Raw genomic sequence first — 24,019 nt, 5'->3', positions numbered from 1 at the left:
CAAACAACTGAAGGAATACCTAATAAGGGAAGGCAGGCATTTAGCATACAGAGCTTAGACACAGACTACAAAAATAGACAGATATTCAATGGAATAGCTTTTATTTGCAGATCAGGTCTAATGTATAGTAAAGACACATACAAACAGAATCTATTGTATATTGGTATTTCACATTTAATGGAAATATTTGCATTATGAAGCTTTGGATTTCTTACGTATCATTTGCCGTGATTTCACAACTCTGTAACAGCAATAAAGAGTCAAAATGCCCATCAGTAAGATGAGAATAATTCCAGAAGTGAAGCCTGCCTGTTAAGAATGAGAAATACAGTTAATACAAAAAAATGAAGAGTTAGCCATGTTACCAAAAGCATTTTCATATGCATACATTTTTCATAGTTTACCTGTTTTATTCCCCATGGGATACTTAATATGGATGTACCCATCATGGTATTCCATATCATAAATCTAGGAAGAAAAAATCCAGTCAATATTTTAAGAACTACTCTTACCTCATATTGTCTTCTTAGTTAACAACAGTTACATATACTATATAGAACATTCAATAATAATGCATTTTGTGGCTAATATATGGCAAGGTGTTTAACATACATTGTCACTAGACTGGAGTTTTTACCATAGCCATCTGTGCAACTGTCAACTTTAAAAGCAGTTCCTAATGGACTGTACACGTAGATTTCATCAGGAGCTGGGAGTACATGATCAGGAGCAATCTAAAAAGTGGATAAAAAACAAGACTTATTAGTAACATCAATATAACCAATTGTCCTGAATACAGCAAGTCAACTATTTTAGGTCACAAATGTTTCCAGGAAATTACATTAAAAAAAAAAATTTAAAAAAGAAAGAAAAGGTTGTACTATGCTAATTCTCTTCCTGGGGGGAAAAACCCAACAAACAGTTGATAGAATTTCTAGAGAGCAGAAAAATGCATTTTCCTTCTGCAAAATATGTGTAAACACACTATGAACAGATCATGCTAGCTCAGCAGTTCAATTACTGCAGCTACTTAAACTGCTTAAATCTTATAGAAGGGAGAAATCTGGGCAGCCTGGGTCACTCTTATAAAATTCATGTTGTTTGTATGTTTTCTTTTAATGGTGAAGGCATTGCACAGGAAGTAAATAACAGCTTGTGATAAAACAAAACCTTTCTAAGGCACTCAGCTACTAGATACTTAATTCAAAGCAAGCTGCAGAACAATTCTCCCCCAACCTTTATTTCCACTGCTTATATAAATCTAGGCTGTGTAAGACCCAACATGCCAGAGACCACCCAGTTAATGAGGCCCTGTCTTTGCCTTACCAATGCCTTGTCTGCAGGGGATGTGAGCCTGCTATAGTAATGAATTCGCTTATTCATTGCTGAAGCTTCATCAGTGACTCTTTGCATGTCATCATTCACACTGACTATGTTTGTGGGCTCCACATGAAATGGTCTAAAGGAGGGGAAAAAAAGGGAAAAAAGGAAAACCCTTAAAACCGTGGAACACAAGATCTAACATACAACTCAGAGAACAGGTCAGCAGTACTCAGGATGGTTTTGTCATTCACTGACACAAGGCAAATGCAAAAATATCAATCAATGCCATTGACAGAAGCTGCCATCCATGAAAGAGCCATGAGTTTATCATCCATATTAAAATGGCCTCCAGCCCAGATTCTGTAGAGCAACCTAACATCAGACGTAATATCCAACTGTTAGTTTTCAACAATGAATCACACCAGAAATACATGTTAATAAGCTTGGGCAAGCTTATTAGTGCTTATAACTGGTGTTGCCAGAACTAGTGCAGAGGAACAGAGGTAGAAACAGAAAGCATAAGAAAGAGGAATGAGCAGTGGCAGTGAGAACCACCTATGAAAAGATTAGGAACTACTAATCTAGCTGAAAACACTACATAGAATTGTGTTCAGTGGGGAAGGAACCAAGACAAAATAAGTCCATGTGCTCACACTATTTTTAAGCCAAAGCAACAGGGAATGGACTTTGTCTCGCTTCCTTCTTCCCCACCTTAGTTAGACTGCAGGCACGGTCACAGCTGCTGAAGGAGAAAGTGGGCAAACCCACATGCCCCCCTTGTTCTCTCTGCACACACAGGGGTACAGAGCAAGCACAGTGAAAGCTGCTCCTAAAGTTAGAACACAACATAAATCCAGCTTCGTGCAAGGAGCACTACCAGACAAACATGTCTGAATCAAGGTATTGCTGACATTTTCTCTTCTAACTCAAGTATAATTTACTTCCATATAGGCATATTATGCTCTTGCTTAAAACCAACATTGATTCCTGGCACTGAGAGGCTAATTTCTCAAACAAGACAGAGGACACTAGTGGCCTCTAAGCCCTAATACACTGGGTTTTTTTTTCCTTTCAGCAGTGCTTTTAATTTTTAAAACTACCTCAACAGCTTTCTGATCTTCCTCTTCCAGGCTGATGTTTAAATCACTCAAAAACCCATAGAAACAGAGATCACAAGTTTCCAACTACTAGGAACAGGAACTAGGTCACCAATAAAGCCATGCCATTTATTCTGCAATATGAGCAGAATCTATTTGAATTGACTGGTTTTCGATATTAATTTGTTTCAGACTACAAAGGAACTTGGGCAATCTCTTCAGCTCCAGCTGTCAATACCATCCATAAAAAAGTTCCCATTCTCTTTCCCAGTTAATCATTAAGCATTTGTACTATGACACCACATTTTATCTGTAAGGAAGATAGGGAACACAGTTCTTTGCTCGGTCTTTGGAAGAGATGAAGATAGGTTCCTATTCCTGTGTGCTTAAGGGGAGACAGTATGTGGGAGCACCTAAGAAAATAAGAAAACTTGAGTCACAAAAGTGGAAAATAGAGAATACAAACTTCCATCTCCACAAATTCATTCTTTCTTTTATCTTAATTAATTCTTACATATTCCTTCATCATGGAAAAAATGGCTTAGACTTTCTAAGTTGTTTCCTACTTACTGAAATGAAAACAAACACTTTTAATTCTCTAAAACATTCTCAATTGACTCTTCTTCCTATTAATATGACATGATGGGGGAAATACGTGTTTTGTGTGTGCTCTTTTGTGGTTTTCTTATAAACAATTAGAGAGAGATCTCAACTTAAGAGAAAAAAATTTTAAGCAATAGCTTTATTACTCAGAACACAGGCACAAGGGGCTAACATTCCACATGTAGATGAAGTACAAAAATACTCATGGACTGTCAGTTCCTAAGGACTTCACTTGTTTTAGCATAAAATTTATTAGGTTGAGCCAATCATTGGACACAGCTAAAATATATTTCATTAGAAGACCTGTAAAATAAAAACTGTAGTTCTGAAAAGAGGAAAAGTAACTTGTTTAAATGCCGCCCCACCTCCACTCAGCTCTCTGCTGTTTTCTGTTTGGATCTCTGACATGCACTATATTTAGAACACTTAAAAGTATGTGTTTTGCTAATTACATGGGAGCTGCGCAGTGTGTAGACCTTCACCCCTCTCCTCATCTCCATTTAATAATATTAGTACATCCCCATAAAATTCCACTGCAATTGTGGAAAGGTTAGTGAGACAAAGTCTACATTTTGCTTCAAAGCAAGTAGATCTGTGACAAAGATTTCTTTCAAGATGGTGTTCAACAGCTGCTAACATGGATGTTGAAGAAAACTTCCAGAGTGTAAGACAGCGAGATTATTTTTTAAAGCAATTCAGGATGAAAGCTAAGGATGATTTTAAAATTAAAGTAACAGAAAACATGAATACAACATCCTATTTTATGGGGAAAGCAGTGTTGTTAGTCCAGTGACCAAACAAATATAAAGAAAATAAATTATGTGTAGCAAAAACCTATCTGTAGGTAAAAAATTGTTTAAAGAAAGACATTTCATTTTCTTCAGTATTATGAACAGAGTCTGGATTAAACAAGCAACTTATGGTCTAGCACAAAACAAATGGGTATGACCCAGAATCTAATCTATGGATGAGGAAAAGAAAACAAAAGTAAACAATCCCTAAGAAATTCTATATACCTATTGCTTCTGCTTCCTGACTAGAGGAATGCATATGTTTATTGCTACCAATACTTGGGCTACTTCCCCTCTTGATCTCTACTCCTGTGAATCTGTTGAGAATGAAAATTATGTAAAGCAGCAGTTAATTATATTTCTTCTGGGGTACCACTGCACCACTAGCCCTGAGCAAGTGACTGCTAAAACAGACTGACCACCCATCAATTTTATGTTACTTGCAGGTCTCTTTGAAAACATCAGTCTGACTTGGAAGCTGTGTGAGCAGGCTAGGAGGCAACCTTTCTCCCTGATCTCCACTAGGAGAGGGTAGCACCTTGTTTAGGATCAGGGTCAAGGTATTGGTCCCAGCAATACCCAGATCAAAGACTGGTTGTAGGCATAACTCAAATGGCAGTCTGAGAAGCTCTCTCAAAAGCTCAAAGAAGTTCTCAAAGACTGAGAATTTCAAAGCTCAAAGCAGGTAGGATATAATCTGGGATATATTTTGAAAAACTATTTAGGGACCTTATGTCTAACAGGCAAGCACTCTGTACGTGCAAGTATTAGCAGGTACAATACATTCCTACAAAAAAATCTGATTTATACAGGCAATTATATCATATCTCTCAAGTGGCAAAATGATTATGAAAAGAATGTTGGACAAGATGATCTGGGGGAAGGGGAGAGATTGCATGACTGGAGGGTGTGACTATGACGTGAAACACTGCAGATAATTTTCATGCACTGAGATAAACTATAATGTCTCTTGAATTTCATCCACACTAAAAGACACAATTACAATTACTATTTCATCAGCTAGCCTGAAAAACAACACTCTTTTACCAGGGCAAACATACCAGTAAAACAGAGCTGTTTTCCACAGCACCATGAGTATGGAAAACTTGCAGGACCACATGCAGGAGGTCCAAATCTTCCATATATTACACTCTGTAGGGGTATTTCAGAAAACATTCCCAGAAAACCTGCAGCTACACTCATCTTTTCTTACTCACACAAAGGTACAGTTAATAATAATTCTCTAGAGCCGGTCCAGGAAAAGAAAGAAGAGTGATTCTGTCCAAACTTCCTCATGTTTTGAACTTCAGTAGCAATTTTTGCAAGCAAAGAAAATGAACAGAGATGCTCATGATTAAGGTTTTTCCCAAATACTGTGATAAGCAAAGTTCTAGTGTTGGATTTGGAGGGCTAGCAAGAACAGCATAAAAGGAACACTGGCCAAACACATACAATTTTGCATAAGGATGGTGCATTCATCTTACGGATATTTTCAGCAATGTACTACATCTTGCAGGGCAATGAAGGAGTAAGACTAATGCATATCTCCAGAACTTCTAAATTAAATAATACTGCTTTTCAAGTGCCTTTGCTGAAGTATTTTTAAACATCAAACAATTAGTACTTGAGATCTGATCAAAAACATGGTAAGTATTGAGGTGATTTTTTTTGTAACACTATGTCTTTTAGCTCTACATGATGCTCTTAATGACTTGACATTAGACAAGCTTTACATTTTTAAACAAATAGGCAAAAACCTTCTTTACAGGATGCTTTACAATTTCTTTCCTCCAAAGAGACCACAAGGAGACACTTTAGCTTACTGCACAGATTACTTTGAACCCCACATCAATCACTTACTTTTCAGGGATGTGACAGGATTGTCACACAGAAATAAAGCTAGTAAATTCCTACAGCTTTATTGTCTTACTGAGTTACCAAATTATTATAGAAATGCTGTTTAGGGCAGAGAACAAACTAAGGAGTAAAACTGATTCACTGTATTGGAAATTAAGATAAGGAGAAAAAATAATAAGAATAGGTGGCTATTTCATAATTGGCAACTGCCTATCTGGATAGGAGCACCAGGCACTGGAAGTTTCCCCAGGGAACTGGCCATGGTACCAAGCCTGTCAGAGTTCAAGAAGCATTTGGACACCAGTCTCAGGCACATGATCTGATTCTGGGGGTTGTCCTGTAAAGGGCCAGGAGGTGGATTTAAGGATCCTTGTGGGCCTCTTCCAACTCAGGATCCTCTGTGATTACAGTATCAGTGCGATTCTCTTAAGGAAATCTGTATCAAAGAATTCCCCAAGTGACTTGGTTTCTACTTTCTAAGCTGTCTGAATTTACTGAAGCATTAGACAGTGTGCTTACAGTTATTCTGTAAGATCTTCATTCTCTTGGCAATACACTTTACCTAAATTTTTCCGCATGGGTATCACCATTATAGTAATTACAGCACGATCCCACAAGTTTCTTAACTTGCATGCTGGATGCAGAACTAAAATATCCTTTCAAAGCATAATGTCATTGCTTGCACACTTTAACAAATTAGAAATCACAAGTTTTACCACAACACATTTCAATCACTGTTCCTCTTCTGTGTCAAAGACAAAAGCTATTTTACTTGTCACTTACCAAGAAATATGAAGGTTCTTAATTGAGGTTACAAATTTTTCCAGTTAATAAGAAGCAGTATTAGGAATTCACAGAAGTGTTGGCAAGAGAGAAATACAGGGAAAGGAAGCCATGGTGTAAAATTATCACATTCATATGGAGTAATAAAGGCATAATAAATGCAGAAAGGATAGATTTGCACAGGTTGCCGACCATTGCCTACCTTCTTCTAAGTTAAAAGAACTTTGAAAATAAAGGGAATCAACCACTTTTGCATGAAAAAGGCTTCTCTGACTGCCATCTACAGACACTGTTTAATTTATAGCTGTTGAATTTAACTTACTGATGCCTCCTACATTCTGGGAACCTGTGGGACTTCAAAAAGAATAAGAAAAAAAGGCAGAAGTCTTGATCTCCCTTTAGCAGGAAGCATTGTCAAGTTTTTTCATATGCAAAATGAAACATCAATTGCTTCTTTGAAGATTCAAGTATTCCCGACTGACAACTGCAGTATCTGTTGACAGTGAACAGATTTTAAGAGCGGTTGGAAGAAAACAAGAAACTCGCTCTTTTGCATACAATAACTACCAACAAGCCACTGCAGCAATGATATGATGTCGCTGTTGGGGCGGTCACCACACACACACACACACACACAAGGACAGTGCCCCTTTCAAGGGCCAAAAAGCCGTTTATTAAACAAAGCAGCGTCTTTTATACACTTCTTGTATGTTATCATTCGTGTTATATATTCATTGGCTGCTAAACTACTACAATAGACTCATTGGCTAGTACTTACTACAACATACCTATAGCATAAGCATTCAAGCACTCAGAAAAATTAGAGGTACAGATATGTTGCTGTTTTCTCCTTCTATTGTTTAACTTTCATGCTTCTGTTGATACTACATTCTCATGGGTAAAAACTAATTGTTTTTCTTCTCACAGACTTTTCTCACAGTCCTTCTCTAGCCAAAGTAACAGGCCTGAGCCATAATTTTACAAATGCAACAAGGCCTTCATTTTATAAGGTTTTACTTAAATGCCACAATATTCTAGTTTCCAAAGGGCCCTACAAAATGGGAAAAACACCCTGAATACCGTGTGAGTAATTCGGGTCATCACAAAGAACAATAACATCCTCCTTAAAAGGATTAAAAGTGGCTTTATATTTCCCCCAAATTAGCAAAACAATACTAGACAAAGTAATTTACAACTCTAAAAAACAATTAGCTCATTGTTCTTATGTAAACACTGAAAAGCATTCCTTTCAAAAATCCCAAATCCTCCAAGCTGTTAAGAAAACCAAATAACTATGCAAATGCCTCAAATCTCAAGCAACCCAAACAAAAGTGCAGAACAGCACTAAAACAGACAATCAGTAATTACAGCAAATCACACAGAACACTTGAAGAGCTATCTCAATCAAAGCAAAGTGACCAAGCACCCACTTGGGTCCAGTTTCTGAATAGTAAGTTAAAAAAAGGAACAGAGCAAAACCACACTGCATTGTACTACTGGATTTTCACTGTTTGATACTTCTATGTGTAATAATCCTCCTTCCCTGGAGCTGCTAATCCCTAAAGGTTTAATGAAGAAGCCCTTCAAACTGTCCACTGCTCTGACCATGACTGACACAGACCCCAATGGCCTCTTCTTCCTTATTTCTTCTTTTAAAGTGTGGGGGTTGCCTGTTCTAGTATAGAAATGGAGTTCAAACTTGTTTAGCCCCTCTGTGATTTCCAGGTCTTTCTGATATCCCAGGCCTCATGCCCTTCATCCTTGTGCCTCTGCATACCTGAAAGACAAAAACCCTAGGTCGTAGAAAATGGGAGAATGAACTCAAGAGAGGAGCAGTAAGGACATTTAGGCAGATCTGCAGAGCTAGAGGCCGTGAATGTGGGCACACAATTCAAGTACAGACTTCTGCTTTTAGGAAGGGAACCAAATGCCAGAGGCTATGACCTTTTATGAAGCTGAGTATCCAGACTTAAGAAATCCCAGGGAAAAAACCACAACCACACAATATGGAAACAATACCTAACCTCACTTAGAAAAGTGAGTCTTAGCATTTAGGTATTTCAAAAAACCTCTCTCATTGCTACTGCATCACCACAATACCTGAAATCCACTGCTCCTCAAACGGAACACATACTTCCTCCAAAACAAGTTGCTCCAGAAAGTCATACAGATTAGCAGTCTTCCTATGACAAGAAGGCCATGAGGGGCTCAGATACTCCACAAAAAGAGAAAGACTTCATTTACATTCATTCACAGTTGCCTTTTCTACCCGAAAGTACTCTACTGTTTCCTAGCCTTTATATACACAATTCTGTATGCTTCTACACCTGTGCTCCCTTTGTTCCCTCACTCAGACCCTTATCCTCCTTCCTTTACTTGCAGAGAAGAGCATGTAAGTAGGCTTTCATAGCTTTCCAAAGCTGGAGGCTGAGATAGCATCAAAGCTCTATCCTCAAGAACTCTTTTTTTTTTGCTGAAGTGGCCTCCAACAACGTGATTTTTTTTTGTATGCAACACCGCCATCTTCAGTTCCTTCAGGAAAACTGCGTTACTGAAATATGGCTGTAAAGATGAAGAAAAGAATCATAAATAGGTCCAAGAGGTGCTATGGTGCTATTCCTTCATCTAAAAATGCAGAGCTGATGCCTTCAGCTAGTATTACAAGGGCTGTTCCCAGACTGATTTCAGTTTTGGTTCCATGACCAGCCCACAAAAATCTTAACTGCAGCAGAGAAGGCCTCCGATTCCAACCCCCTTTGTGGAGATGTTAAACTCTTAGGAAAAGATGTAAAATAACAACTTAGCTAGAGATATGATTTTTGAAGGCATATTAATAAGGCTGGACTGACGAATTTTTCATATTTGCTCAATCTCAGAATGCACTACACTTTTTTTTTCTTAAAAAGCAGTAAAGGTCACTCAGCTCACTTAGTACTAGCAAATAATGTATTTTTCCAGCATCACCTGCAGAATGCATACAGCACCATCTACACATACTGATAGCCATTTATCTACAACATCTAGCAAACTTTCTTGCATAGTCTCAACATTTCAGTTAGTTGTTCTAAATAAAAAAATCATCCTCTAGTATACACACAATATTCCATGTTTGAAGAGCACTTCAAAAGCCTCATGATGAGTTCTTAATGGAGAACTCTCTCTGAAATGATGGCAATAGAAAAATCTTACCCTTGTAAACAAAATACAGTATCTGTTCACCAGGTACTTGGAAATAAAATATTATCATATAGTGATGAAGTAGGAACTGTTTGTACAGAGATTCTGGTTTCCAAATGTGCACCTTCTGTCTTTGTAGGATTCTGTTGTCAAAAGCAAAGATTAAACAACTCTTTGCTACATAGTAATTCTTCAGGTTCATCTTTCCTCATACCTTTTGCACTTATAGTCTTCTGGATTAAACTGTATATTCATGATTCCATAATTGCTTTCATCACCACCCACAGGAACCAAGATAGGTTTGGTATCCTCTTCCATATTTGGTGAATATGTCTCCTTTTAGATTCTGTCAGTTACTCCAGCCTAAAAAAAAGGAAATAAAGAAATGAGTCAACTGCAGTTAAGCAAAACTGTGTCCCTCCTATAAATTTAACACTGGTAGAGTCCCACAGCTTCAGAAGTTCCTGGGGTGAAAAGCACCAGTAAAGAACTTCAACACACCACTTGAGAATTCTCATTCCATAATGCAAACACCATGAGGCATATACTGTGGGGACAGCATTTTTTTAAAACACACTATCCAGTCCTTAATCTCTTTTAGCACCACAAGGCAGTATGAATTAAATATAAATTTCGAAAGGACCTGTATTTCTAATACGTAATGGTACAGCTGAGAACAATCAGTTGTAAGAGCCTACTGTTTCACTAAATTACTTCAAACTTTGCAGCAGACACATATGCAGTTTATTTCAGTTCCAGTATACTTCCCACAATAAGGATCAGACTATTGCAGTCCACTGTATCCAGGCTTTTTGAATTAAAGGCAATAAATGGTTTAAGAATGCATTAATAATAACTATTATATGCATTTAGACCACTCCTGGCCAAAGAGTGGAGAAGAGATTGCTTTTAAGCTAATGGATTTCTACTCAGATTGAATTACAGGGACTTTCTGTGGTCTCGTGGGCAACTGAACATATATAATGGCTTAACAGCTCTCCTCCCTGCTATCTTCTGAGGAATTCCTCAGCCAGAGGAATGCTAGAAGTCAGGACACCTTGAAACAACAATGGTAGAAGTATCTGTTCTTCCATCATTTCAGAATGCTTCAGAATGTTAGGCTGATGGAAAGACAAATGACAACCAGAGATGGCACATAACAAGGAAGGGTAGGTGCTGGATGTTTGAAACCTGGAATGGCAGTGGAAGAAGATAAGATAGAAAGAATAAGGCATGTATCATCCTTCTGCATCCTCATGGAAATACACCATAAGGGCCCAATCTCAGAAATCACACCAATCCAAGTTAAGCACTGACACAGTTCTATCCCCTCCTAGCTGCATATTGTCAATCCTCTTCCATTAACTTATCCTGCTAATACCTCCAGCAAAAAAAACCCCAACAAAACAAACAAACCAAAGAATCCGAAGGAGATGGTGAAAAAGGAAAGTTACCAGTTTTCAACCACATCTACTCTCTGGGGTTGAAAAAACTGAAGGAGGCACAGGAAAACACTGATGAACAATGTGGCAGGAACTGTAGAAGCATTAAGACTGGCTCAACCTGCTTTTAAAGGAAGTGCTTTTTAGAAGATAGATGCAGGTTATGTCTCTCTGCTCTTAAGGGGAGGGGATCACTAAAGGACCCAGTTTATGGAAATTGTACTGAAAGCTTAAGTCCTGCTTTGACAGCTCAATGGCACTTGTGTGATCCCATACTGAACTGGACAGGGAAGACTGACACAGATGAAAATTAACCATTCTTTCTTTTGCTTTAAACCCAGATCGTTGTTGAGCTTGGGGCTTGTTATCTGTATGCCAGCATGCCTGTGCAAGGGCGGGACAGTGCCATAGAAGCCATTTCATCTTGCAGTGCTGACAGATTCCTCCTAGTTTCAACATCCATGACAAGAGATTTGAAGTTACTAAGTTTAAAGGCATGGCTTTGAGTTTAAAGGCATGATTGTATCTTGGTCACTTCAGCTCTTTGAGAGGATACAATAAGTAATCAGTGGTAATAATCAAGGGAATCTTAAGAAACTTACTTGCACTTGCTGACAACATCCTTTCTCCTACACTAATTTTTGCTGTTACACTCTCTAAAGCTTTATTCCTTTACCTTTTTCATGCCCAAGGGATCCTGTTATCTCTTTTAACTTACTGCCTTCTCTCCTTTGCCACTCCAGCCCTCTAAAACATCAGTTTTGATCCTCTACCCAAAAGTCCTTCTATTCCACAATACTGCTTCTAGTCCTTTGGCCCAGCTAAACATACTCTTACCCTTCTTAGCTCCTCTGGTGATGCTTAGCAAATGGATTCCTGCTTCTCATGTCCTTTCTATTTTCTGTCTCTCCTACACACTGTCAAAATTGCTTTCCCAACCCACCTTTACTAAGCACTACTTACAAAGCAGTATCTTAGTTCACACCAATATTTTTACTTCCTTTCATGTGACACACTCTTTCTCTCCAAACTCTGTTTGCAGCTCCCCTTTTGCAAACTTCTTTTCTACTGGCTTCTCTAATTTTTCTACAGCTCTAGGGTTTCTCCTTTCTCCCTACCGATGCCCTTCCAGTCAAAATTACCCTGGTGCACATCAGCTTCCTGCAACAGCAAATACTTCTGAAACAAAAATACAGGCCCCAGAGATCTCATACACTGCTACAGACATGCACCCAGTCCTTTGCCATTCCCATTAAAATATGGTATAACCTTGTTTTAGTCTATTCTATTCTTTCTCAACTGAACATCCTGTATTCATTTTACGAACAGACAAACCTAGGTGTCAAACTTGAATCCCTTCACTTGTTCTGCATTTTGCATCTCTCTTAAGAATTTAAATCACACTTCAGATCTAGCCATAAAAATGCAGATGGAAATTTAAATTCCTAGTGCCTGAATTGAAAATTGAAATACATTCAAATCCCAAGCAGTCAGTGTTTTTAGCCAGAATCTTGCATAAGATCGCAGTACGGACAACCCTTCCTTCTACAGGCCATGGTTTGTGAGACAGATTAAGCAGATAAAATGAGCATCCCTTCCTTAAAACTTGTTAATACTTGTGCTTTATGAGTCAACCTGACAAATGCTGACAACACTGATCACCAGTTTGATTTTTTTTGCACTACTGCCATAAAGAAAGAACCCAGATTTTATAGGAGTCCATGAAGAAAAATAATCCTTCCAAAATATACCACACACTAAGTTTGGTTTGACAGCATGATTGAGGCTTGTGGAGCTGTTGCTCACTGACTCTTTACGGTCACTTAGAAACTGGGTCTGCAAAGACAGCTTTATTTTTTAAGTACTTATTGTTGATAACAATGAAGTTTATGACCAGCAAGCTTATGACCAGGAAAAATAGATGCAGCTATCATACATGTAAAGGCTGGAGCTGGAGCCAGTACAGTTTAAAGGACAACTGTAAGCAGAAGAGTAAAATGAAGAATTAACGTGGTTAATCTCTCTTTTATCTACCATCTATGCCTTTTGACTGGACTGCATTCTCCATAAACATTTTTAATATATAGAATGGAGTGAGTTATGCTATCTGAAATTATTGCCTGTTTCCATTTCAACAACTTCTTCCCAGCTGTAACCTTCATAGTGTAGCAGTCAGCTAAAGATTCTTCTGAGTATCTGATCTATGTTCATCTCACTCAAGATGTTTCTTTCAAAAACCTGTGATGGGACACGGAATGTTGTCTATACAGTCTATAAAGCTTATAATCAGGGCTGGGATGCCAAACAGAAAGAATTTACATCAAAAACCAAAGTTGTTTGGCAAGCTTCATTCTGCTTATATATTTTATGATACACCATAGTTACAGCTTCTATGAGACTACTCTTGCATGCAGACAATTACTATGGGTCTCTGGGAATAAAAGTATGGCTGTTTAGAAATTGAGAAGGCTGTTATAGGGGATACCCCACTCATTTGTTGTCAAACTGGATTTTCCTGCAAGTGGAAAAGAGGTTCCTGTTAGCTGCAGTGTAGCAGGAGTTGGAGATACAAATTCATGGTACTTTCTCTTTAGCTAAGTTAAAAGTAGTGCTGTTCATTCTCAGTCCTTCCTTCTCCTGTTTGTGGTGGCACAACTACTTGTCTTCTTTCCTGTCTTGGTAGAGAGCAGGACTGGGGAAAAGATCTAAAATAGATCTAGCTGAAAGTATAAATCTGAAGGGGGAGGTAATTGTTTTGGTGCTGGTTTGGGATTGTCTGGGCTGTAGAACCAGCAGTTTCACTATCCAGTTGAAAAGACACAGGTATAGTCTGCAGAGGAAAGAAGGCAGCACTAGAGCCACAGCCTGAGGGACCACCTACCTCTTAGAGTATGTTACCTCTTTTCTTACCCTGCTGCTTCAAGTCTGCTTCATACAACACTGGACAATACAAAAGAGCATTTGTGTCATGCACCAGTGAATCATGTTAGCTATTTTGAAAGCAATCAAGTTGGTCTCAAACTGAGCTTTCAATATTTGTGGATTGTTTTCCTGTGTTTTAATCCCTATCCTTAAAATACGGATAATGCCAGTACTTGCCTTAGCTCATGATATGTTGAGAAATTAACTTTTATACAAAACTTAGTGATCTGTAGTAAGCACTGCAAAAAAACATCCAAGACCACAGTAATGATTTGCTGAGCAGCTGGTAAAGCAGATCACTTTTATGCGCAAGTGAACTGAACACCATTAACTTTGCTGCTCTAACAAAACATTCCCTATGTCTCAAGCCAGACAGTGAGAACTGTCTGGCTTGAGAAAAACAGTATCATAATCCATACGTACCAAGATGACTAAAATCACCTAAGTAACCAATTTTCATTGTTTAATGCTCCAACCTTTGAATAATTGAACTTTGCAACCTCTGTCCTTTTAAACATGTTTGTGTGTTTAATTATCCTTGCACAGAATTGCTTTGTAGTATATCTGGTAGTGAATAGAGATTTTCTCCTCAATATATTGCACCCAATATTCCCCTCCAAAAATCCTTTTTGTCTGTCTGGATCTTCTGCCATTTGCTTGTCACTATTCTACTGTTCTGCAAGTTCTCTTTTTCCCCTTGCAGGGATCTGCCTTCTTCTTTCCTCTACTACAAGCATCATACCTCTCCTAACTTTTACTAATACAGCCGTGGTGAAGCTTAGTATGACCTGTTGCCCTATTTGTAATTCTCCTACAAATACCTGAAGCAGTACATCAGAAGGGCAGCAAAAGGGAACAAATGGATTAGAATTTAATAATCCAGGTTTTCTGTTGCTGGTCATAAACTGTAATGCAATACCTTAGTCTATGCAAGTTATTTTTCCCCAGTCTCATTTTGGGCTACATGCCACGTGACTTTCAGATGGTAATGTAAATAGGACTGGACCTTCATTAATCCTCACTGGCTCGCCCCTACCCTGCTTTGACTGTCTTCAGGTTCTCTCTCCTGGTTTCAAAGTCTAAAAAGCATGAAGGACTGAAGACAAGGACATAGCAGATTCAGAAACCTCATTGTAGCCTGGTGGCTGTTCTGTGATCTAATAATGTTGGCACTGAAGGGCAAAACTGTATTAGTTGGCTTGCACTTAGAATTTACCAATGGCAGTTTACGGCTTAGTTACAGATGTGCGTGATGAAGCTTTAAGATGAGAGACCCACCTTGACAGATCACTCAGAGTTACAGCCCAGGCTGTGCAAGAAGGCTACCAAACCGGTTTACCCCACAGCAGGAACAAAACTGTGTTCAGTTACTCAGTCATCCCAACCATCCCATGAGCACAAACTGTGCTTAGCTGGTATTTATCAGAGAACCTCCCACAGCGGGCAGGAGGAGAAAGGCTTAGAGGATCACTACCCCCACACCCTCCACCATGCCATCATGGTGCTGTAAAAAGAGCAGCTGGAGCACTGAGAACTAGTTGTACTTCATCTCCTGTTTAAAGCCACTACTTCTAAAAACCACTTGATCCTCATGGTTTAAATACCAGAATATGCTAATTGAAGTATTTAGTTCAACAAGGAAATTTTTTTTATAAAGTGCCATTTGGTATAATCTGGTCTCCAATTCTGAGGAGGATAAATACAGTTCAAGGCATAACTGTCAAGTAAGCTGCAGTCTGTGTACATACAAATTATGAGAAATAAGCACGGTCTACACTGAAAGGCAAGAACTTCAACACAGGACAGCAGAGTTCCTCCATTCCTGGAGTGAATCCTCCATCAGAAGGGACTGAAGGATGTTATACTGGTCATGAAAGTAGCAACATACATTAAGAGCTCCTTAAAACGAGGACAGCATGCTGCCTCTTGTGGCACCTTATAGACACCTTAGCTACACCTCCTAGAACTCCATTGGTTGAAGGCGATTAAAACTGTAAAAGCAAGGCAAGTTACCAACTTTTTGAGGGAAAAAAGACTATTGAATATACAAGCTGAACCTCTGCTGAGCTTTTGTGTTGCTCTGACTAAACCAACAGGTACATGGTCAATGCCAAATGATAAATCTAAGTAAAATTAAGAAGAAATGGAATGTTCAACTAGATTTGTCTTCAACGGATAAAGCTTGTGTCATTTATACATTTGTGGGGACAGTAGATAAATAGTTACAGAAACATAACACTATCACCTTAGGAACTAACTTACATTTTAAACACGACTTTTGTTTTTAACTTAACGGGTCCTCCCTCAGGCCCGTGAAAACCGATATCAACACTTCCCTGCTTCACGGACAGCCCGAAAGGCTTCCATGCCGTTCCTGTACCTCCGCCCCCGCTCTGACGTTACGCCCGTGTTCCCACGAACACGGCATGGCCGCTCAGTGCCCGCGGCTCCTGCCCGGCCCCTCCGCCCCGCAGGCCGCGCCCTCAGCGCCGGCAGGCCGAGCTCGGCGGGCGGCGGGGGACACAGCGGGGGACATGGAGGGGACACGGCGGCGCCGCCACCCAGCTCTCTGGAGCCGCCCCGCGCCCCGAGACCCCCGCGGCCGCTCCCGCCGGGCCGCCCCGCCCGGGCGCCGCCGCCGCCCCGCCTGACGCGGCTCGTCTACCTGCGGCTCGGCCCCGGCGGCGCCGCGCTCCCGCCGCGGCCACAGGAAGCACGGCGGCGGCTCCGGGCGTGCCGGGCCGCGTAGTTCCCGGAGCGGCTGCGCCGAGGAAGCCGCCCGGGTGCTGTGGAGCGCAGGACTACGATTCCCAGGAAGCGGCGGGGCGGTGTGTCTGCCTTGGCTGCTAGGCGGGATCCTACCGTACGGACAAACGTGAGCCGAGTGCCGGGAAGAAAAGATTTGTTCTTGCTGGTGATGAGATGCTGCCAGTAAAAAAAAAAAAAAAAAAAGGGGGGGGGAAGGAGGATCACTCATCTGCTTGCATGCTTTTGCGGTCAGTGTGCTGACAAAATGCATCCATGACCCTTGCCAAAATTAACCGAGCTGGTCTGCACGTGACTGGCTATAGGGTGATGTACCGTGGGCCTCCTGACCTGCTTAGCGAGGTATGAAACACTTGCTAAGCAAAGCACACTAAGCAGACCAAACTACAGGGACAATCTGCCAGCCAATACCTTTTAGAAAATCACTATTTTAAATCATGGGTTGGATTTTTTTGTTTTAGTTTGGTTATTTCTGAGTTTTTTGTTTGCTTGTTTGTTTTAATTTGGTACTACTTAAATCAAATTGAGATGATCCTTTTCATAGCTGAAACCCTGGTTAATATCAGAATCCAGGGATATTTATAGTTCATGCTTGGAAAAAACGCTGAATTGCAAGGAAGACAGCAGAGAGAGCTTCCCCATGTGACAATACTACAAAACAAGCTACAGACAAATCACCCCCTGTACTTCCTCTTCAAGTGAGGCCCAAAACAGAATGTATCGATAGCAGCAGGACTGCAGGACTGTTCTGCAAGAAAATTGCTGTGTAATTCCATTTCAGACTGCTGATGGAAATGAGGCAGCAGAGACTGAACACTACTCATCATCCTGAAATCCAGCTGCACACAAGCTCATTGGGACCAAAACTCTTGCTTCTGTATCCAGAAAATTCACCATCTTTTGCCTCTAAGTCACTCTTAGAATCCAAGTGTATGTTGTGGGTTTTGGCCATTGGAAGATTTTGGTCGATGAGTCAAAAAGTCCATCCAGCTGCTATCACAGGAACTTGAAATGCAATGCTAACACTGTGTGCTGGTGCTATGAAAGTAAATTAAACTGAAACCCACAAAGGTAGATGTGTGTGAAGAACTTTTTTTCACCATGCAAACTTCTAGTCTTGCTCTCGCAAGCCTGTCTTCTGTGTCCTATTCTGTGAAAGATTTGCCTAAGTTACTACTATAGCAGGCAGATGATCTGTATTTCATTGCATTCTTGGTCACCCACTACTGTTCGCAAGTTACGCGTAGGAAAAATGTTTTATTGTAAGAACTATAAGCCTAGCAGAAATGTAGCGATTCTTGCTGCTCCCTCATGAAATCTGCTGCCACAGCTGACTTCACAAAAGGCGGTTCAGTCTCTGTCCTGCAGTGTTTGTGTTCTGGCTTTCTATTCTGATGACATGTTACCTCCTGGGCAAAGAATGTCTCTTCCTACATGCTTGGACAGGGTCTAGAAAAATGGGAGCCTAAACTAATTTTGAAGCTCTTGGTAAATCTGTAAGACAAAGGGAATACTAAATCCAGCTCTTTAAGAAATTTCCATCTCATGCTATGTTGAATCTTCTTTTTACTGCCTTAAGGCATACTTTACTCTGTACTTGCAGATATAATTGTAATATGCAAATTCATAAAACTGAGGCATTATAGAACATTATAGTGGATGAATTTATAACCTTCCCCATTGTTGCAAACAGGGGCATGGTCACATAGCTAACAAACTTAGAGGGATGTCGCATTCTGTTAGAGAAAACTCCAGGTTTTTTTCTGAAAGATACTGAAAATATGTCAGGATAGCATTTAAGATACAGAAACTATGTTACACTCAAAATCTTGTTTGTTGCCAAAGAGAAAGTAGACCTCCTATTTAACTAAGACAATAATTTGTTGAAAGTGTAACCAAAATTCTAGGGGGTCCAATCCTTATTAGTCCAGAGCTTTTACACAAAAAGAAAGAATAATGGGTTTTATGCACACATTTACTTCCTACCCCTGTTCCTGGTGCTATGCTCACACTTCTACAGCTGTTCTGGATCATAAGGTTGATGGTTTAATTCTTGGGCAGTGGTGAGAGGAGAGGACATTAAAGCAGATTGTCAGCATCTGGAGCCCATCTCTCAGCGGAATATGATGTTTACATTGCTGATTTCTTCCTTATTTTAAGGGGTTGCACTTAGACTTGGGGTAAATTCTTACAAGTTTTTGTAAAATACTTCTATATGTTTCTGGTTAGCGGCAACTCCATATTATGTTTATTATTACATGAGATACTGTTTATGTATGTTGGATAAAATTTTATTCTGTTTTTGCTCTAGGTGACTCTGCTTGAGTGGGGCTGGTTGGGTAAAATTACCTCAAGAGTAGTCTGTAAAAATCTTGTGCAACTTGTTCACTGCCACCATGGTTTACATTGAATTGTTAGCAGCCTTAGGGTGAAAAAAATTTAGCTCCCCAAAGAATCCTCTGAGTTGAAGAAATTAGTTACAATTACCATGTAATTTCTTGCTGTTCACAAAATTTCATAGTTTGGCTTCTCCTGGTGTAGTGGAAAGTAATTTGGAGGCAGTAGGGAGTGTCCTACAGAGAGCAGAATCAACGAAAAAAAATAACCTTCCAAGTCTATCTACTAGTTAGAGGCTGTGACATCTGATTGTAGTTAAAGTGACCCACCAGTGATTACAGATCTGCTACTATGACTGTATTCATAGTAGCTGCCCATGTCTACCATTAAAAGTATGAAGCTGTACGGAGTGCTGAACATGAAGTTACACCGGCAAAGCTGAGGAAATAGTAACCTGCTCATGGAAAGAAGGGGGAACAATCTGAAAGTTTTCAGTTTGGCTTAGATGTGTCAGAGTAGCACATCTGCCACTAACCATAAATTTCTCAGGAGAACAGACACACTGCTGTTTTTCATTACGGTCATCCAAAACAGAGCTCCAGTACAATGCAAAAAGAAGCCATTTTGGCTCCTAAAGCAGCTGACTCTGTTTCCTTGTTTAGACAAGAAGTAAAATGGTTACCACAGTGGGTGAAATTTGACTCGTGAGATTCCCTGCTAGTTTCAGGTGCTGCTTTGGGAACTTGTAAACAGGTTAATACACTTCCCACAGAGATGCTCCCACTGCAGATTCTTCATCCTTGGACATTATGTGTCTGAATACTTATTGAAAGCTGGTAACTCCCAGCATTAAGCACATCATACACACATACACACACACACACACGTATACACACACATATATATAAAATCTAGTCGTGCAGGTTTAACCTCACTGTGGGACAGAGAAGCTGGTTATGTCTCTTACTCACTTTGCACTCTAACCTGAGTCCTGTCTTGATGCTCCTGAAAAATGAGCAGCTACAAAGGGTAGGGCTTAATTGATGATGGCTAATGAGAAAATAACAAAAGCATTAGTTCAAAGACCACTTTCCAAAATCTTCCAACTGCTGAAGGAATTTGCCTTGATGCTCAAAGCCCCTGCTAGACATTCACTGCAGAAATACGGATCCCATGTCACCTCTCTACAATAGAAGGCATTAAAGTTCTTGAACAGACACACAACTTTTCAAATTGTTTTTCTGATGAGGAAAATCTGTTGAACATGGTGGAGCAGGTTAATGAGTTTTACCATGTTTATGAAATGACATAGGACATTCCTTAATGTTTTTATGAATAAGCATTGCTGTGTTATCTCACAGCATGAAGAGAGGTACAGAGAAGACACACACTGCACTGGTAGCTTGGAGACCCAAGCTGGAGTGCCAGACTACTTGTTACTAATTTTAGTAGATGCATTGAACTGATAGGAGTGGAACCCGTGTTCTCCTCCTCTCCAGCATCACGTCCTGAGCCAGGAATTCAGCTATCTTTCTTATCTCTGACAAGTCTGGTAAAACAAAAACCAGCGGCAAAGAGTCATTCCTAAGTTTGAGCTGTCCGGGGAGGTTAAATCTGTTTCGTTTTATTTTTTAAACATGTAACCTGCCTAACACAATTTAACCTTTTTTTTTCTTCTTTTTTTAATTCCAGCAAAAGCACATGTCCCGTTGCTATTACACTAATGCTTGACAAAGGTGTCCGTAGTAAAACGTTCGCTGTGCCAGCTGCGGCTCGGCGGCTCCTGCCCCGCCAGGCGCCGGCAGCGCCATTCCCGCCCCCGCGGCCGCACGTGAGGCGCCGGGGCGCGCCCGCGGAGCCCGGGCGGGCCGCGCGCCCATTGGCTGCCGGGCGCGACACGTGACGAATGGCCGGCAGCTGCACGTGTGGCCGCTTTGAGGGGTGTAGGCGCAGCCGCCATCTTCTTTTGGTGCGCAGTGTCGTGGACCGTGGGAAGGAGGTAGGAGAGGGGTTGGGCGCTGTCCTGCGGGAAGCGGGATGCTTTTCAACGGGAGCACCCCCGCCTCGTCCATCCCCACCAGCGCAGCGCCCGGGCCGGGCACGCGCATCCCCGCCTGCAGGCGTTGGCGGCGCCGTGTTGGCGAGTCTCGGTGCGGGGCGCCATTTTCTTTTCGTTTGCGGGACCCTCCGGAGCCTGGCGGGGGACGGGCGCTGATGTGTTCTGTTTCCTGCAAGCAGGTCTGGCAGGGCGCAGCATGTTTGAAGAAGACTGGAATGCGGAGATAGGGGACGAGGCGTTATTGCTATCCCTTGAGAAGGTAGGAGTGGGTATGGGGGGCAACTATGGCGATGTTTGCTTCTTTTCCCTTTCTCCAGCCCATGTTCCTGCAACCTGTATTGCTGTTGGTTAGTGGTGTCCCCTGTTCAGTGATTTTTGCAAGTATGGTAGGCAGCCGTAGGAGTTCACTGTTACTGAGGAGTTTTTCTCTGCACTAGCAATTCTCTTGCTGCTGTTTTGTTAAGATATTAGTGCCTGTTTTATGCTTAAGTGGGCTTGATATGTTGTCTGTGTATAATGTGATTTTTGGTAACATTCAGGTGCAAACAGTATGCCACTTAGTATACTGAAATTCAATAAACTGGAGTAAGCAGAAGGATGTGAGAGTTTTAATTTCAGAAGGTGCAGAAGGCAACTTCTTTCAAGCGCGTGACTTAGTAGCTGTGTTTGTATTTACTTATTTTGCTAGGCCTGAAGTCATCATGATGTTGTGCCTTTTTTCTTTCTGCAGGTTAGCTTACTTGAGACACCAAATGACCCCTCATCTGTTTTCAGTCCAGGTGTAGATTCATCTGGTATGTGAAAGGCACTTTTGACTTTACTGATGTTTGGAAGAGTTGATCCCTTGGGCATTGTACAAGATTAAAGGAAAAGACAATGTTATTGTGCTATTTTCATGTGACCTCCATGGAATAGCAGCATCAAATTATATAGAGAGCATTATGAGTAGGCTTTCCGTTTGACTGTCAACCCTTCTTTATTTACTGCAGTTATGTAGTAATGTACAACTTCTAATGCGTCAAAGATTGCTTTGAATTTTAACTTAGTTCTTGTTTTTTTTATTATAGGTACTGATGAATTTGTGAACACACAGTGTCAACCAGTGAGTAGTTTTGGTAGAGGAAGAAATTTTGCAGCCACAGGTAACTTCCAGTAGTGGTTTTCATTCTAATGGCTAGTTGATTATGATACATTAAATTTTGCTGTTCACCAATTTCAATCAGCAGGCAGGTTCAACTCCATGAAAGTAGAGCTCTGTCGTGCATGACCATCATTCTGAATGTCTTCCTCTTCCTCTGTCTTTCCCTGGCTTTATATATTGAGCCTGATACCACATGGGATGGGATCAGCTTTCCTGGCTCTGTCCCATCCCATCTTGTGCTCCCCTTTGCTGGTGAGGTGGGGTGAGGCATGGAAAAGGCCCCAACTCAGTGTGAGCACTGCTCAGCACTAACTGAAAACATCCTTGTATTATCAACACTTTCTGGCAAGTCCAAAGTACAGCCCCGTGCCAGCTGCTATGAAGGAAATTGACTCTATCCCAGTCAAACACAGCACAGTTTATTCTTTGAAAAAATTCTATACCATTTCTGCATCCTTTGGGTCGAACTGCATTATGATGGGGGAATGCTAGATTTGTTTGATGGAGGGCACTGAGGACAAGCAGTTTTACTGTAGACTCTCCAGCAGCAATTGCCAAGTAACTCACAAGCTGTATTTAAGATCGATTGTATTTATAGGTACTTAGGATACTGTCATTTGCATGTGGGCCTTTAAGATGTAATTTTTGTATCTCTTTGGAACTGATGCGGAAAAGCCAAACTGACTGACAGACATACTGGTAATAGACACCAAGCATTGGTGGAGAAGAAGCCACAGATGCTGTGCTAGGAGAACTTCATGGTGTCCTGTACCAGATGGTGCTCTTTGTCGTTACAATATGATAGAGCAGATGTTCAGCTGAAGAATAAGGACTAAAGAGTAAATCATCACTTAAGCTGGTTGTTTGGATCTTAGACAACACCTAAAACTTAACAGTCTAAAATGTGGAATACCTTGTTTATGCATATGACTGTTTATTTCTTTTCTCTTCCCATCAGGAGAGTGACTAAGGAAAGGGATTAGAAGCAAAAATACACTACATACTTGTCTCCGCCAACTGAATAAGCAGTTCTGAGTAAAAAAAAAAAAAATAGAATTTGATAGATCTGAAAGACATATTTTCAAGTCCTTGTTTCATAGCAGGCAGCAACTGGCATTGCCACCTTATTCTACAGTACCAGTTAAGAAAACTGTGAAGGGACAAGTGCTGTCAGTTGCCCTCAAACCAGAAGTCTGAATCAATCTGCATCCTTACAGAAGATTTGAAGTTAGTGGCTTGGTTAGCATATACGCATGTAAAGTCAAATAGTTAAAAACCTAATGTTTGATTTACTTCTTGAAATTGTACAGAAGAGCAGTATTGTTATCTGTCAGACTTCTTGGCAAAAAGTACTCCCTGTCTTCATTTTTTTCATATGTTTAGGCAAATCGCTTAGTTATATTAAACTTTTATGTGGAGTCATGAAACAAGGACTGGGAAGAATAATTACCAGATATAAGACATTTGACCTGCACATCAAAATTAGACAAACTTCAATTACTGTGTGCTATGCTGTACTGCAGGTTTTCAAGAAGGCAATGGAAGAGATGCTGTTACACAAAACAGAGGGTTTAAAGGATTTGGACAAAGTGAGAGTAAGTTTTTGTATTGACTTTGTATTGGTTTGTATGATGGCAGCATACACCAGTCATTCTTTGTGGCTTTGCTCGTTCTGTGAGAACTAGCAGTCAAGAGTGAAAGCTTTGAAATGGCTGCTGTTT

General features: G+C 40.5%; 2 protein-coding genes across 5 annotated transcripts in view; one reads left to right on the top strand and one right to left on the bottom strand.

Moving 5' to 3' along the window:
• The window catches only part of SLC38A9 (solute carrier family 38 member 9), a 47,500-nt gene extending 30,742 nt beyond the window's left edge, over nt 1–16,758 (bottom strand). For 2 of the 4 annotated variants that reach the window (XM_042028337.1, XM_042028339.1), the window contains exons 1-6: nt 16,661–16,758; nt 9,846–9,994; nt 1,327–1,459; nt 613–734; nt 405–468; nt 216–309 (exon numbers count right to left, since the gene is read on the bottom strand). In XM_042028337.1, coding sequence (XP_041884271.1) covers nt 216–309; nt 405–468; nt 613–734; nt 1,327–1,459; nt 9,846–9,949 — 517 coding nt within the window. In that variant the 5' untranslated portion in view covers nt 9,950–9,994; nt 16,661–16,758. Of the gene's footprint in view, nt 1–215; nt 310–404; nt 469–612; nt 735–1,326; nt 1,460–9,845; nt 9,995–16,257; nt 16,362–16,660 lie in introns of those variants that run through there. The other 2 variants (XM_042028338.1, XM_042028340.1) reach the window with 2 other exon arrangements.
• A 4,208-nt stretch (nt 16,759–20,966) lies between these two features.
• DDX4 (DEAD-box helicase 4) overlaps nt 20,967–24,019 on the top strand; it is a 20,429-nt gene continuing 17,376 nt past the window's right edge. Inside the window, exons 1-5 of the mRNA XM_042028336.1 lie at nt 20,967–21,097; nt 21,333–21,416; nt 21,888–21,951; nt 22,225–22,299; nt 23,822–23,893. Coding sequence (XP_041884270.1) covers nt 21,005–21,097; nt 21,333–21,416; nt 21,888–21,951; nt 22,225–22,299; nt 23,822–23,893 — 388 coding nt within the window. The 5' untranslated portion in view covers nt 20,967–21,004. The remainder of the gene's footprint in view (nt 21,098–21,332; nt 21,417–21,887; nt 21,952–22,224; nt 22,300–23,821; nt 23,894–24,019) is intronic.

This window comes from Corvus kubaryi, unplaced genomic scaffold (genome assembly GCF_017639235.1).
Source record: "Corvus kubaryi isolate FWS band 111438036 unplaced genomic scaffold, C.kubaryi_AGA036_p1.0 37308, whole genome shotgun sequence".
Classification (NCBI taxonomy): Eukaryota; Metazoa; Chordata; class Aves; order Passeriformes; family Corvidae; genus Corvus; species Corvus kubaryi.
This window is presented reverse-complemented; position numbering and strand designations above follow the sequence as displayed.